The sequence below is a fragment of the Rhea pennata genome, chromosome 3 (assembly GCF_028389875.1).
Source record: "Rhea pennata isolate bPtePen1 chromosome 3, bPtePen1.pri, whole genome shotgun sequence".
Classification (NCBI taxonomy): domain Eukaryota; kingdom Metazoa; phylum Chordata; class Aves; order Rheiformes; family Rheidae; genus Rhea; species Rhea pennata.
Genome location: NC_084665.1, coordinates 123,524,705 through 123,538,244, shown reverse-complemented (window position 1 = coordinate 123,538,244; position 13,540 = coordinate 123,524,705). Strand labels below are relative to the sequence as shown.

General features: G+C 40.8%; 1 protein-coding gene across 2 annotated transcripts in view; it reads right to left on the bottom strand.

Annotated features, from left to right (window-relative positions):
• Window positions 1-574: 574 nt before the first annotated feature.
• Window positions 575-13,540, bottom strand: part of CLIC5 (chloride intracellular channel 5) — a 79,124-nt gene continuing 66,158 nt past the window's right edge. For both annotated transcript variants that reach the window (XM_062573253.1, XM_062573254.1), the window contains exons 5-6: window positions 11,509-11,690; window positions 575-8,916 (exon numbers count right to left, since the gene is read on the bottom strand). In XM_062573253.1, coding sequence (XP_062429237.1) covers window positions 8,749-8,916; window positions 11,509-11,690 — 350 coding nt within the window. In that variant the 3' untranslated portion in view covers window positions 575-8,748. The remainder of the gene's footprint in view (window positions 8,917-11,508; window positions 11,691-13,540) is intronic.

Genomic DNA, 13,540 nt, shown 5'->3' with positions numbered 1-13,540 from the left:
GAGCCCCGTACTGGTTCGGACCTCTCCAGGATCCTGTGGAAAGGGTTCCAAAGTTGCACTACACAGTGTGTAAAAAGCCACTTCTTCATGTTTGCTTTTACCTTGCTGCCTGGTTATCTCCTTAGGAGCACCTAACTCTTGTGATATGAGAGATGCGGAATAATCCTTCCCCATTTAACCCTGCCCATCATGTTATAGGCGGCAGTTTATAACCCCCTCCATTCCCACATCCCCTGGAATGTACTGGACCTTGGCGTGGGAAGTTCTCCCTGGCCCAGACCAACAGGGTACCACCAGGTGCTAACTAAATGGTACTGATGTCTGGGGGACAGTGCGTGAGCTTATGTCCTGGTGTCGCTTCTTCTTCTGCTGCAGAGGTAGCTTATTCTTCCTTGTTGCCATTCCCTTTATTTCTTTTTAAATCCACTTTTAGATCCATAAATACAGCTGTATTCAAACTATGGACACCCTCTCTTTCTTGCAACCACTCCTAGAACCAGGTATGTGTTGCCTGCTTAAAAAAAAAAAAAAAATATATATATATATATATATATAAAAGTTCAGGAATAACCCATGAGAAAATACACCACTTTTTTATTCAGTTATCAGGTGTTAATCATTCTTGGTATATAAGATTATAAACAGTTCCAGTCAAGGAAGGTGGATTTCTTCATTCAACCAATCTTCATATGAAGGATACAAAAGAAATGCTCACTTTTAATCCAAAGGCTTAAAAAGAAATAACGAGCAGATACTTTTTCTTTTAAAAGTGAAATTCAGCTGTTTTTTTTCAATAATAAAATATACTACCTAGTATACAAAAAGGATATTGATTTTTATTCACAGTTGATAAAGTACAGCCACACAATCATAATATTCAAGGCAAACTGCAATGACATTTTAATTACAATATTCCTATTATTATTTACTATGCATGTTAGAGCAGCACACAAAGGCTCTAATCAGGGTCCCATGTGTTAGGAGCTGTACAAGCAGAGAAGAAATATGCAGCTCTTACTCCAAAAGGTTACAGTCCAGTCTAAAATTACCCATTAACAGAGCGTGTGCCTTCCCTGAAAAGCATGAGTATGCGAAGGGATTTATCCTGTTTTTCTTTTTCACCTGATGGAGACCCTCAGATGCATAGTTACTTTTCATTGTCAACCACTATAAAATAGTCATTTATAAACAAACTTCTGAAGCTTACCAGGCCCAAGTCTGAGGTTAATTCCTGCACTCTCTTTAAGAGTTACAAATCTTGCTTTTCTCCCAGTAGATCAGGTGGTTACCCTCCCAGGAGACACCAGGTATTTCTGAGATTCGGGCCCTTTTAGTGGAGAAGGTCCAACCCTTGAACCTGGGTCCAGACAGGTCCCTCAAAAATTTGAGTGTCCTCTCAAATGGATTATTTTGTGCCTGTGCAATGCCCCAAAGAGGTGCCGTGCCTGATCGTCACATCATCGTGCACGTTCCGCGTTTCGGTTCTGAACGTCGCTGCAATTTTTAAGCAACTGTGGGTCAGCTGAGGGCTGCTCAAGTCTCCAAAGAGGATTATTTCACACAGAAGACGGAAAATTTGCCCATACAACCCTGAGGACCTCCAGCCTGGCTCCTGATGCCGTTGCTCACGGGTAGCATGTGCCTCCCGCAGCGGCTTCCCGCGCTCTCCTTCTGCACAGACCCCTAACAGGATTGTGCCCTCAATGAGCCGGGACTGGGTTTGCTGTTCACCCCCCAGATCTCCCTGCACAACTTGGTTTTTGATTTGCAGGCTTTAGAACTGAACACAGACAAACTAGAAAAATAAATCCGCCGCTCGCTAGTTCATGAATTTCTAGAGAATACGAGGCAGGAGCCTTGGTTCATTTGGGGGAAAAAAAAAAAAAAAAAGGGAAAAAGAGGTCCCCCAGGGACACCCGCGTCCGCCTTCCGAACCCCACTGGGTCCCTTTCGGGTCGCCAAACGGTACGTCACCCTTTTTGCTGCAAAGAGACTGCTAAGCTAGCCAGACCCCTGAATTCAGGTCCTGCTCCCGCACCACGAAGCCGTGCGGCTCTTGGTTATTCTGCTGGGACCAAAAGCGAAGCCTCAGCTGCTACCGGGGTCACTCCGAGAGCAGGATTTTTCTCTTTACGCCACCTGCCATCCCAACACGCTTTGCTATTGAAATAAACGATGCAGTTAAATTAAGTGGCTATATCTATGTTTTCTATCCACTAGAAAGGTGAAACAAAGAGATCCAGTTGCTGCTCTCGCTTCTAATAATAATCAATATTTCTACCAGCTGAAAAGGCAAGGGGTAATTCCCGGAATAATTTCCCAACAGCTGCCAATCGATGTAGGCAAAGCATTGTACAGTCAATTATCCCTAAAAAGCTGAGATTCGTCGAAGCTTAAGACCTTAGTGCAATATCTGGATCATTCTGTCCATTCAGTCCTAGACATGCTCCTTAAAATAAACTGTAATCTTCCTGCTTAAATGATTTAGTCAGAATCACGCCTCCTACATCATATTTTCTACCACAGTTTATTCCCAAAGCTGGGGATAACCTCATATTTCCTGACAGCTTTTAAAAACTTCCTTAATGAAAAAGCAGAGAAATCCGCTGTTTGTAAATGCTATTTATTTATCACTTATTTCCAAACTAGAGCAGTTAACTTAATGAAGGGAAGCAAAGAAGAAAAAGATTAATTTGCTGCCTTTAGCCATTTCCCAAATTCTTCGGAGTTTATAGACCTAGAGAGACAGGGAAAGGGCAGTGCACCAGAATAGGCTGAAATGGCCCATGTGAAACTCAAGTGATTCTGGGAATTAAAGGATGTTCGCTCCTGCTATGGTTCCGTGCTCTGAATGGCTTTTAGGGCTCCCGGTAGTACCCATTAGCAACAGCCAAGCTTTTCTATTTCAATTTAATTTAATTTCTACCAACAAATTCCACCCTGCGGTGAGAATTGACAGTATCATGTTGGGAACCATTAAAGCATATTTGGATTGTTTTTACTCCATGTGTGTGTATATATATATATATATATATATATACACAAGAAATCCCCCGCCCTTCTTGGTTTTCTTTAGACCAGCCACTGTGTCAGCGTGGCCGGGTCCCAGCTTCGCCCAAAACGTCGCTGGTGATAAACGAGGCTGAACGAGCAGCCGTTCACGGCGGGGACGGCGTCGGGCTCCCCGCTCCGCTCGCTCCCGCGGGAAGACCCACACGCCACTGTTTCCTTTCCCCTCTGAGTATTCTCCCTTCCCTACGGACATCTTCACTCGTGAAACATCTGCATGCCTGCGTAGCCTTGGGCTCTGCCGGGCATTCCCACCGGGAATTCCCCCGCTGGGAATTCTGCCGTTGGATTTCAAAGGAAACGCAATCATAACGCTCTTTATTAATGCAGGTTTTTCCGTCATGACTTTTAGGCCCCGATCCAGCCAAGCAGGCAAGCACATGTTTAACATTAAACACATGAGTAGTCTCTATTCACATGCTGCAAGTAAAAAATGCTCATTAGTGCTGGATGACGGCCCCAGCCGAGCTGCTCACGCGCTCCGGCTAGCGAGCTGGGCTCCGCGAAGGGTGACGCCGAGACCTTTCACCGTGGCCGCCCACCGCCGGCCGAGCAGCCTCGGAGCCTGCGTTTCCCACCAGAGCGCTGCCAGCCCAGCAGGCAGAGGACGAGTTGTCCACCTGGCTGCAGCGGCACAGCCTGCGGCGCTGGGACAACGTCCTACGTCAGAGCTGGTTAGGTGACGAGCACGGCGCAAAACGCACCGCATTCAAGTGCGTCCTCTGGAGTATTTTCAGCTGTAGCATCTCTTCAGTAAATGGCGAAAGGGCCGAACGATTTGGGACTGGACACATCACGACAGGAGGATGACAGGCTGCCTTGGTCTCCGGAGTGGTGCTGGTGCCCCAGGAGGCCACGTGGTGAGCGTCTGAGTTGCACGAGGCTGTTCAGACCTTTGTGTTGTTTAAACCCAGTTTACAGCTTACGATCCCTCCAGAGCAAGGAAACAGGAGAATTTCTGTGACTCAGAGGGACATCGCTACGTATCCTGGAGAAATCCCCAGGCAAGGCCACCTTAAATATCGTGATTTGCTCAGGTCTGTCCTGAAAATTGGAGTCTAGACTAAGCAGTCTATCATTTTTGATTAAAATAGCCCAGATGAAAAGGTACATACGTATAGATCTTTTTAAAGGCTTTTAATACTCTTTTCTCCAAAAAATCATTACCTACTTCAACTTCTCAGTAAGTATAAGCCTTACATCTTTCCTGCCTCCTCCGGAATCATTAGGTCATTGCAAACATTAAAATTAATGAAGATATGAAAGATTCAGCAGAAGAGCAAAATCTTACTGGAAAACTATTCATTAATATCAAAAGCAGTTCAAAAATAATAATCATATCTAGAAGAATAATAAACAAATGCAAACTTCCCCTTGCCTGAAAGAATACATGAGGGGAGCCACAAGACTGTCGAGTTATTTGCCTCTTAAAGCATCAATTAATTTTAAAAAGTGAATGTTTCCTTGGGCTTTGGGGGCTTTGCATAACTACAGAATTGGCTACGCTGCATTTCTGCTGCCTAAATTTTAGCAATATCCTAAAATCAGCCAAACTCCGTCAAGGCAGAACGGATCTTCTCACTGTTGGCCTCTCCCTTTCCCTGCGGGGACAGTGGTGGGAGCAGTGCGGCAAGCAGCGGCCTTTGCGCTTACCCTACAGGAAAGGGTTTTTTGTCTCTAACGCACAAGGCCCTATTTCTTCCTTGTTCTGCTACTGTCCATGAAAATGAACATAAAAAAACCCCAAGCTGTCTTCGAGCAGGGACGAAAGAAGAGGAAAAGCGGCTGGGGTTAAAAATAAATATACATTCGAATTAAAATGCCACGTGCAGTTCAGCTAATCTCTCTCGCAAGGAGACAAACGTGCCCAACGTCTCTCTGATACACGCTGCCGTTTCTCCCGCCTGCGTGAACCCGCGACGAGCGCTTGCAGCCTTTTGCTGCATAGGCCATACCACGTACTGATAAAGCAGTATTGTTAAAAGATTGTTTCTATCGGAAAAAAATGTTTGCCAGATGCCTTATTTTAAATACTTTTGGAAAAGATACTTTCTCAGTCTTACCTGTACAGCAAGATGGCTTATTGGCAAGTCCAACAGCATAACAGAAAATAAGAGTAAGTAGTATATGAGACCCTTTATCACCCTCATTTTACCATTTAGAGAAGAGAAATCAATATTAGTTCCAATATGGATGGAGCGTTGGACTGAGTGAACAGGGAGCTTTGAAATAAATATCTAAGAAACGTTGGGATGAAATGGACATCTTTACAGACATTTGGTCTGCATTTCTGAAATGTGGATGATTAAATCCATATTGTTGGCTTCTTCCCCCTCTGCACTATGTCTTTCTTTACATCTTGCAAAAAATTTATGAACAAAGTTATTGTAAATCTGCAATGTCTGTCTTGTCACTTAGATTCTTTTCAGAAATGCTGCCTTGCCAACGCAGATATAGAATCCTGTATGATTAATATTTATTACTTATAATTCTAAATACAATGGAAGGTCACCAAAAATACCCTGCATAAAGGAGTCTGGAGCCCTTTAAAATCTCACTGGTGATGGATCCTGAGTCTTGAAAACTGAGCTCAAAAATCCCAGCAAAACACTTTTCTGTGTAGGATTTTCAGTATTTCCTGCTTCTGACTATGGCTAAAGCCAAAAAGCACAAAGGTGAGCAAAAGTTACAGATCTGAAAACATGAGCTTGGATTTCAAATGCAAACAAAGGCCAGAAAACGCCTGAACCTGTCCATAATCTTGGATCAGTCGATTATAGGGTTATGAATAAAATGCAACGTTGATGTAGAGTGAGACTTGAATTCACACAGAATGGGCGCTGTAGGTGATCAGAAAAGTGTTCCATTCTTCTCTTTTTTTTCTGTATCCATCAATACATTTTAGTTGAATTTGTGGGGGTATTGTTAGAAAATGAAAATATTTAGGTTTTGTATTAATTAATTAAAAAGTAAGCTTGGGGATCTTCATCTTTTATAATGAAATCCTACAAAAATTTAACAAACCTGAATTATTATCTTACAAAATGTTCATTGCACTGAAAACTCATTTTCTATTTGGTACAAACACAATCATTTGTAAACATCATTTTTTAAAAAATAGATGCAATGTGAAGTTGCTGAGATCAAATGATTTTGATTTGGCCCTCTTTTAGAAAAAGGACATTAGGACATATTAGAACATTTTGGAACCACAGGACTCAGTAAATTGGTGAAGATTCACAGAGATTGAAGAAATCAGGAGAGACGTTGAACTGGTTCACTTCCCCTGCCTGAGATCTGCTGCGTGTTTGCACAATCTTTTTTAAGGAGCTAAATATAATAAGCACAGAACAAGAATCTACAACTGCCTCTACATCTTCAAAGACCACTAAAACTGTGATTAAGCAAAGCCACTAATTAAAGTACAAACTTGAAACATGACAACTGAGAAAAATGCAGATTCTGTTGATCAGTATGCTCTTAGTCAAACCATATTGAAAGCAAAAAATCCACTGACTGTTAATCAGGGAACAGACTTTTCATTAGAAATGAATTTGCAGAGCACTGGTAATATTACTTTGCTAAACAGATGGAGTCATCTAGACCAGTGGCTGGGTGAAAACAAAAACAGAAAGACAGACAGAAAGGACTGAGAAAATTAAAATAAATAAATAAATAATCAAGTTAATTAAAAAAAAATCATAAATAATCCCATGAAGGTTTTTTTCTTTTTTTTTTTTTTTTTTTTTTTTTTTAAATAAAGGCCGAATGTGCTTATGTACTTTTCTAATCTCATTAGATTTTTTGGCTATTAGTGTTCTTCAAGCCATTTGATTTCTCAGCAGTATTTTAAAGACTGTGAGCCTTTGCCCTCCAGTCTAGCCAATGTTAAAATGTCCCATTCTAAGGGAAGACTTGGAAGTTCATGGATTTTCTTCCAAGGTTTTGGGAAGTTCAGAACAAATTGGTCACTGCACGCAAAACAATCAGCTATGAAGTATCTTCAGGGTCAACAAGCAACATTCTGCTCCCAGTTGAGTCAGTGTGAAAAGCAAGATAATCCCACCAAATCAACAGAATTGCTCCAGATCGTCATGAGCACTATAGGGCAGAAACCAGCTTTGTATCAGGCCTCCAGTCCTCCAGGTTTCTGAGCGCAAATAGGCCTGTTGCGAGGTTCCCCTAGGTCACAGCTTACCAGCATGGATTTCCCCTGAAATCAGTGGAGGTCTTCACAGCTCTAATCAGAAGGGGGGGGGGTGCACACCATGCTAAAGCTCAGCTTTATTTTATTTTATCTTTCAAAACAACTATAAAACCCCTCAAATTGAAGGCTGAGAGCCATGTACACTTTTGTACATATTAGGGCAAGTGAGCTTTGTACAAAAGAGCTGTCATTCTTAATTTGCTAAATTAATGTTCAGCTAGTCACCACTTTCAAGCAGATTGCATCATGCAGATTGCTACAGACAACAAAATAATCAGTTTGAGAAAGCAGAACCAACAGTCGTTCCACCTGGATTGAAAAATCCTGGAGGAGGGGGACAAAGGCATCGTGTATGGATTTCTGCTAGTGTATCTGCCAAATATCTGACCGGGAATGTGCTTCTCTTTGTTTTAGCCTGCCCTCCTTGAGACTCGCAGAGCAAAATGCTCCCTGGAAAGGAAGATGAGTGCTTGAAAATGACCCATCTGGAGAGCAAAGCGGGAGAGAGTGCTTCCCCTGTCTGGAATTTGTACGCAGCAACAGATTTCTCCTGCCATCCAAGTTTCCCAAGAGAGCAATACAAAAGAACTGGCAATTACACAGTTAAGATGACAATATTTTACATGGCTGGGTTAGCTGTGCAGATGCAGCCTATTCACTTGAGTCAATACCCTGCCCCCGTTATTGTGGTAGCTCAGCGTCTCTACCAACTTGCAGATTTACTGGGGATATTAGCACCCCTCTTCCAAGGGCTACTCGCTCAAATGTTCACTCTCTTTTCCTCTAAATGTTTGGATCCAAAAGCAACATGTAAATTTTATGCAAAGTAGCATCTGCAAATCTGGCATATTCATTCAGGCTTTCCCCACTTGTGCCAAATTAAAAATAAATACCTTTTAAACTCCTGGGCCTGCTAAGACAGAAGATGCATTCAGAGAGGTTTTTAAATATAAGTGCTAAGAGCATGTCTCCTTTAGGGTCAAACTCTTTTTTGCCCTCACTCATATTTTGCTCCTGCCTCAAGGATCCCAGTAGCAGTGGATATATCACACTAGAAAAGGACATCCTTGAAATAACCTAGAGAAGAATCAGTTCGATATGTTCCTAACTGACTTATCTGAAATTTCAGCTAATATCTTATTTTTAAAACTCCAAATAAAACAGGTGGTGAGATACTCCAGCATGAAACAAGAAACTAATAAGGAGGACTCATTTCCAATACTGATTGTGAATAATACTAGTCGTGCTAGATCTTAGGTTCAGATTTGAAAGGGTTTCTACACCCCTCCACTAGAGTTGCCTTTGCTTTCTCCAGGGAGAAGCAAATTTGTCCTGGATCAATATACTTTTAACAGGTGGAATCATATGGATGCCAACCAGACAGCACAATCATAAGTATATCTTAAGGCATCAAGGAGAAGAGTCTGTAGGATGGGGATCCCTCAGGGATATAGAGCCTGTGCTGAGGTCAGTTAGGATTTGCTGAGCCGCTTGGCCACATCTGCATAGGCTTGCTCAATTTCTTTGTCTGCAGCACAGGTATTGGTGAATTCATCCCTGGCATAAGCATTCTTCAGGTACCGCCATAGCCCCGTCATCTCTGTTGGGAACTCAAAGTTGCGGTATTTCTTTGCAACGATCTAAAACAAAGACAAAACAGAAAATAAAAGCAACTTGTGGCTAATATAGCTCTAGATTCTTCTTTTAGACAGCTTCTTACTTCTTACTTTCTTGACATATAATAGCACAGGAGAGAAATGCTTGGAGGCTCAGAGGCTTATAATAGAAGATTTTGAAAAGTGACTGTTGGTCCATCTCTACCTTTCAAAGATGCTACTTGACCTAAGTACATTCCAACGCAATTGCCTGGAAACCATGATCAAATTATGACTTTTTATATTACATAAAGAGTTAATTAATTTTATCATAATATTTTTTTATGTTTTCCACCACTCTTATGAATGTCTCTCCTTAAAGCTGAGGTGCCAAAAAGAGCCGATCATCTGAAATCATAAAAGGAAGATAGATTTAAGGTAAAGGTATTAGTAACAATTAAGAGAAACATGTATTTTGCTTGGCCAATTATGTCAGAGAATTTAACCACCTACAGTTGTTGGAAGGATCTATCCATGATCATACAAAGGAAAAATCTAGGGTGGTATGGGTACTATGATGGAGAAACCAAGGTGATTCACCAAATGTTAGAAATAGAAGTATGAGGATAAACTAGGGGAGAAAATGGTTATTTAAAGACTTGTTAGACTGGGAAATTGTCTTTCAAGGGAAATTCTCAGTTATTAAAAGCAGTCAGGTCCTTATTCAGCAAAATATTTAAGTGCCTACTTAATTTTAAGCACCTGTATAGTCCCACTGAAGTCAACGGGACTAATCTGTGTTAAAAGCTAGTTGGTTGGTTAAGTAGCTTGCTGGATTGGGACATTTCAGTTTCCTGTAAGAATATACCACATTGAATAATCCTGTGGTGACAGAATGAACTAGCTGATAGGAAGGGAAAGATTAGTTGATTTAATGAATGCTTCCAATCTCTAATTTTTTTGACAGTATAAAATTGTTCCTGGGCACAAATTACATTCATATGTGCCACAGAGTTCCCCTCTATTATTAAAGTATATGGTAGAGCTATTTTCCATCTCAGATTTCTTAGAATAGTCATGTTCTCAGAAATTATTATGATTTGTTTTTATCACCATGATCCATTTGGCATAAGCAAGGCCAAATTCTGTCCTAAAATGCATTTAATTAAACACTCTTGCCTTCAATGATTTATACACACGCACAGGGAAGATAAAAATTTGCTGAGCAATTTAAGTCAATATTTTCACAATTTCCAGCAGGCATCTTTCATCAAATGAAATAGTCTTTATAATTTACCTTTCCATCTGTAAAACACTTTTCAGACAATATACTATGCTTATTATGGTTCTCCTGTTTGAGAAAGTTTTTAATTGTGTTTTGACATCTTTCTTTTTATCTCAATTAGTCAAGAACTAGAAAGGGGCCACACAATAATTTTGCATTGTCTGACTCCAATGTCAGTAGTGAAGACGAGCCAAAGAAAGAGCTAAACCTGTGAGGATATTATTACATTTCTTAACTGGTGACTTATGCACTTTTTTTTTCTTTTTGCATGTGTGCAGTCAGCTCACATGGCTCAGTTTATGCTTTGGCTCATGGAGCCAAATTAGATACATGACTTGGCTTTACTTCCTAGCTTTCTTGATTACCACAGTCTGTCAGGTACTTGCTTTATTCTAAAGAAGCATGTAATCTAGTAAATTAAATAAATACAAAATTTAGAAGTCAAGATGATGTACTTCATTCGCACTATGCTGGTGACCATGTACATTGTGAATCCTGAACCTCAGTGGTGATTCTGATTTGTTAATCTCTTTTTATGAAATACCAGCAGAAACACTATCCCCTCCCCTCAGAAAAGGTGCACTGCTGTTCTCAAGTTACAAACGCATGGGAATGGACTGAAGTTTGACATCATTTTTAAGAATAATGCGAACTAATTAATGCAAAACACCATGCTGTTATTTGCAGCAGGGTGAAAATAAGACGTTGATACTTTTTAGTGTCTGTGCTGCTAACCCATGACGTGACCTAGCGTGTCATTCTGTTTCCCCGTGTACTAAGTAGTAAGTTGCCTAAGTTAATCTATAGGAACTGAAGAGAAAAAACGGCACTTCAAATCTTGATCCTCTAGGACTTAAGATATGTGTGCATATATATATATGTTTAGGCTTAGCTGCCAAAGCGATGGACGAAATCTCCATTGTATCCATTTCCGCTAACCTGTGTACTTGCTCATCCATGCTAGTAAGTACAGGGAAGAAAGACATGGGTATTACATAGCACAGTGGTCTTCTGCCCATCACAGAGTGCACTTCACTTGAGTGGGTGGCCATGTCTCTCTACAGACTGCTTCCTTTACCTATACAGATAAGGTGAATCTTATATATACCCAAAATAAAATGGAATTTTCAGAAAGCAAGGGAAGTTTACAATCAAGAGATCTTTATACATTGCATAATCTACCTTTACACTCTGGCCAATGCCTAAAAAAAATGTAATATGCATAGATTTACACAGAAGACAAGTGACTGGCAGCTAACGTAGCAGCACCATTGTTCAACCTCAAAAGTACATGTAGGAATGAGGGCACATTACTGTCAGAGAAGACTTCTTTGTCACATGCTACCTTTTACCTTAACAACATGGAGTTTGGGCAGAAGGTTGCAGTCAGCTAGAGTCAGGTCATCACCATCCAGAAATTTGCGTTTAGACACCTTCTCCTCTTCAGTACTGTTTGCATCGATCTCCTCAGGCAGAGGGGTTCTCAGATAGTCATCCAGCTTCTTCAAAGCTTTCACCAAACCTTTTTCAAGGGCTTTGCCAAAAAGTAATAAATAAATGATTAGGAGAGGGTAGGAATTATTTGGCAACACACATCACCAATGGCTATGACAATACCTGTAGAAAAGGCAAGAGCCATTTCTTTGTCGTTAGTTACCTGAGGGTAAAGTTAATCCTGAAATGGAAAAAGGTAATATAGGCAGCTGCTACGTAAAGTCTTCTCCTGACTAGTACAAAAAGAGATCACAGAAGAAAAGAATTAGTTGTCAGTATGATATTTCCATAATACACATTCACCTTAGGGTGTTTTTTGCTTTCTTGAGGCCATCACACAATGAGTTGGAGCTCTGTACACTGTTACATTGTTTTTCCTAAGCAGCCAGGTGGCACTGTAATGAATGAGAATTGTGTAGCATTACGTTAGTTCTGAAAAGTTGTACTTTTATTACTTTAAAACCCCTTCCAGATTAATTAAAGACAATAGCAGTATTTCTAAAGATGCTAGCCAGAGCTCTATGGTGCTAGATTCCCTCCAAAATTTGGAAGATACACAACAGCTGAAATAAAAGTAACGTGATGATAATTAAGTAAAAAGCTACACAAAACAGACGAGATATTCAATCAGTCTTAAGATTCTCCTTACGTAGGGTTCAGCTTGGGTGTAAATTCTCTTTTTCATATGTCACAACAGAGAAGAGATTTTGGACCTCTCACTTCTGGAACTACTGAAGACCATGACCCAAATTGCTGCAGCTCCAATGAACACCACACATAAAATGTCACCTAGATATAGTAGTATACAGTCGAGTGCAATTTTTTTTACTTGAAAATATCAAGCTGGGCACAGAGTTTGTGTACTCATACTTTACCATCAGGATAATACAAAACTATGACTTCTAACAGTACATTCACAGAAAGCTGAATGAGAGTGCAGGTTATTTAAAGTGAAAACACTCTGGAGCAAGGAGGATCTTTTGCTTCTGTGTTTGAAGGGTGACTAGCATGATGGGGTCTTGGCCCCTGACAAGTGCCCCAAAGTGCTAAAGCAATATAAATAAGAAACAGCAAGAATTTACAATGTGAAAAAATAACAACATGACTCATAGGCTTAGGGCCAGAATTTCAGCTGGTGAAAATTACCTGCAGTGATTTATACCTGCTGTAGATCTGGCCCAGAGTCAGCATTTTAGGCCTAATCCTGCAAAATCTTATACCTCTGAGTGTAAGTTACTCCATTACTCCAGAAATTACTCTGTTACTGCCATTTATCTTAGGGGGGACTATTCAATATGTCAAGTTACCCATGCTGTCTAAGAATACAAAGCCTATAGAGATAAATATATTTGCAGAGCACCACAAAAGCTTCAAAAGGCTGCAGAAATTGCCCTGTATCGAATAGCTTGCTGGCACAGGTAACACTGCTGGCTCTGCTGCGAGCTACTCCTGCGTTCTTGGCACGGAGAGAAAGGCAGTGTGTATGGGACCGTTCAGAAAGCAGGAGCTGAACACCACAGAACATGCATTCTCTGCTGCCCTAACATCCATTATACCTTATGCCAGTGGTGGAAGTCAGATTAAGCTGCCTGATGTTCTTGCTTCCATTGAAGCCTCTTGGCCGAGCACCAAGGAACCATACCAGCTCTTTTGTGGCTGACTCTTAGACACAGTGGCAAATCACGGCTTAATTGATTGACTGGAGAAATGACTCTGATCCAAGTGAAAACACCCCAACAAACATAGCAGGGAGGGAAAGAATTTTATGTCTGAAAGCATAGCATCTAAAGCGACTGAAGTGTTGCCATCCATAAAACAAAAGCGTTGCCATCCCTTATTTAATCAATTCAAATTGAATTTTGACACTGACATTCTGCTGTCAGATTCTGG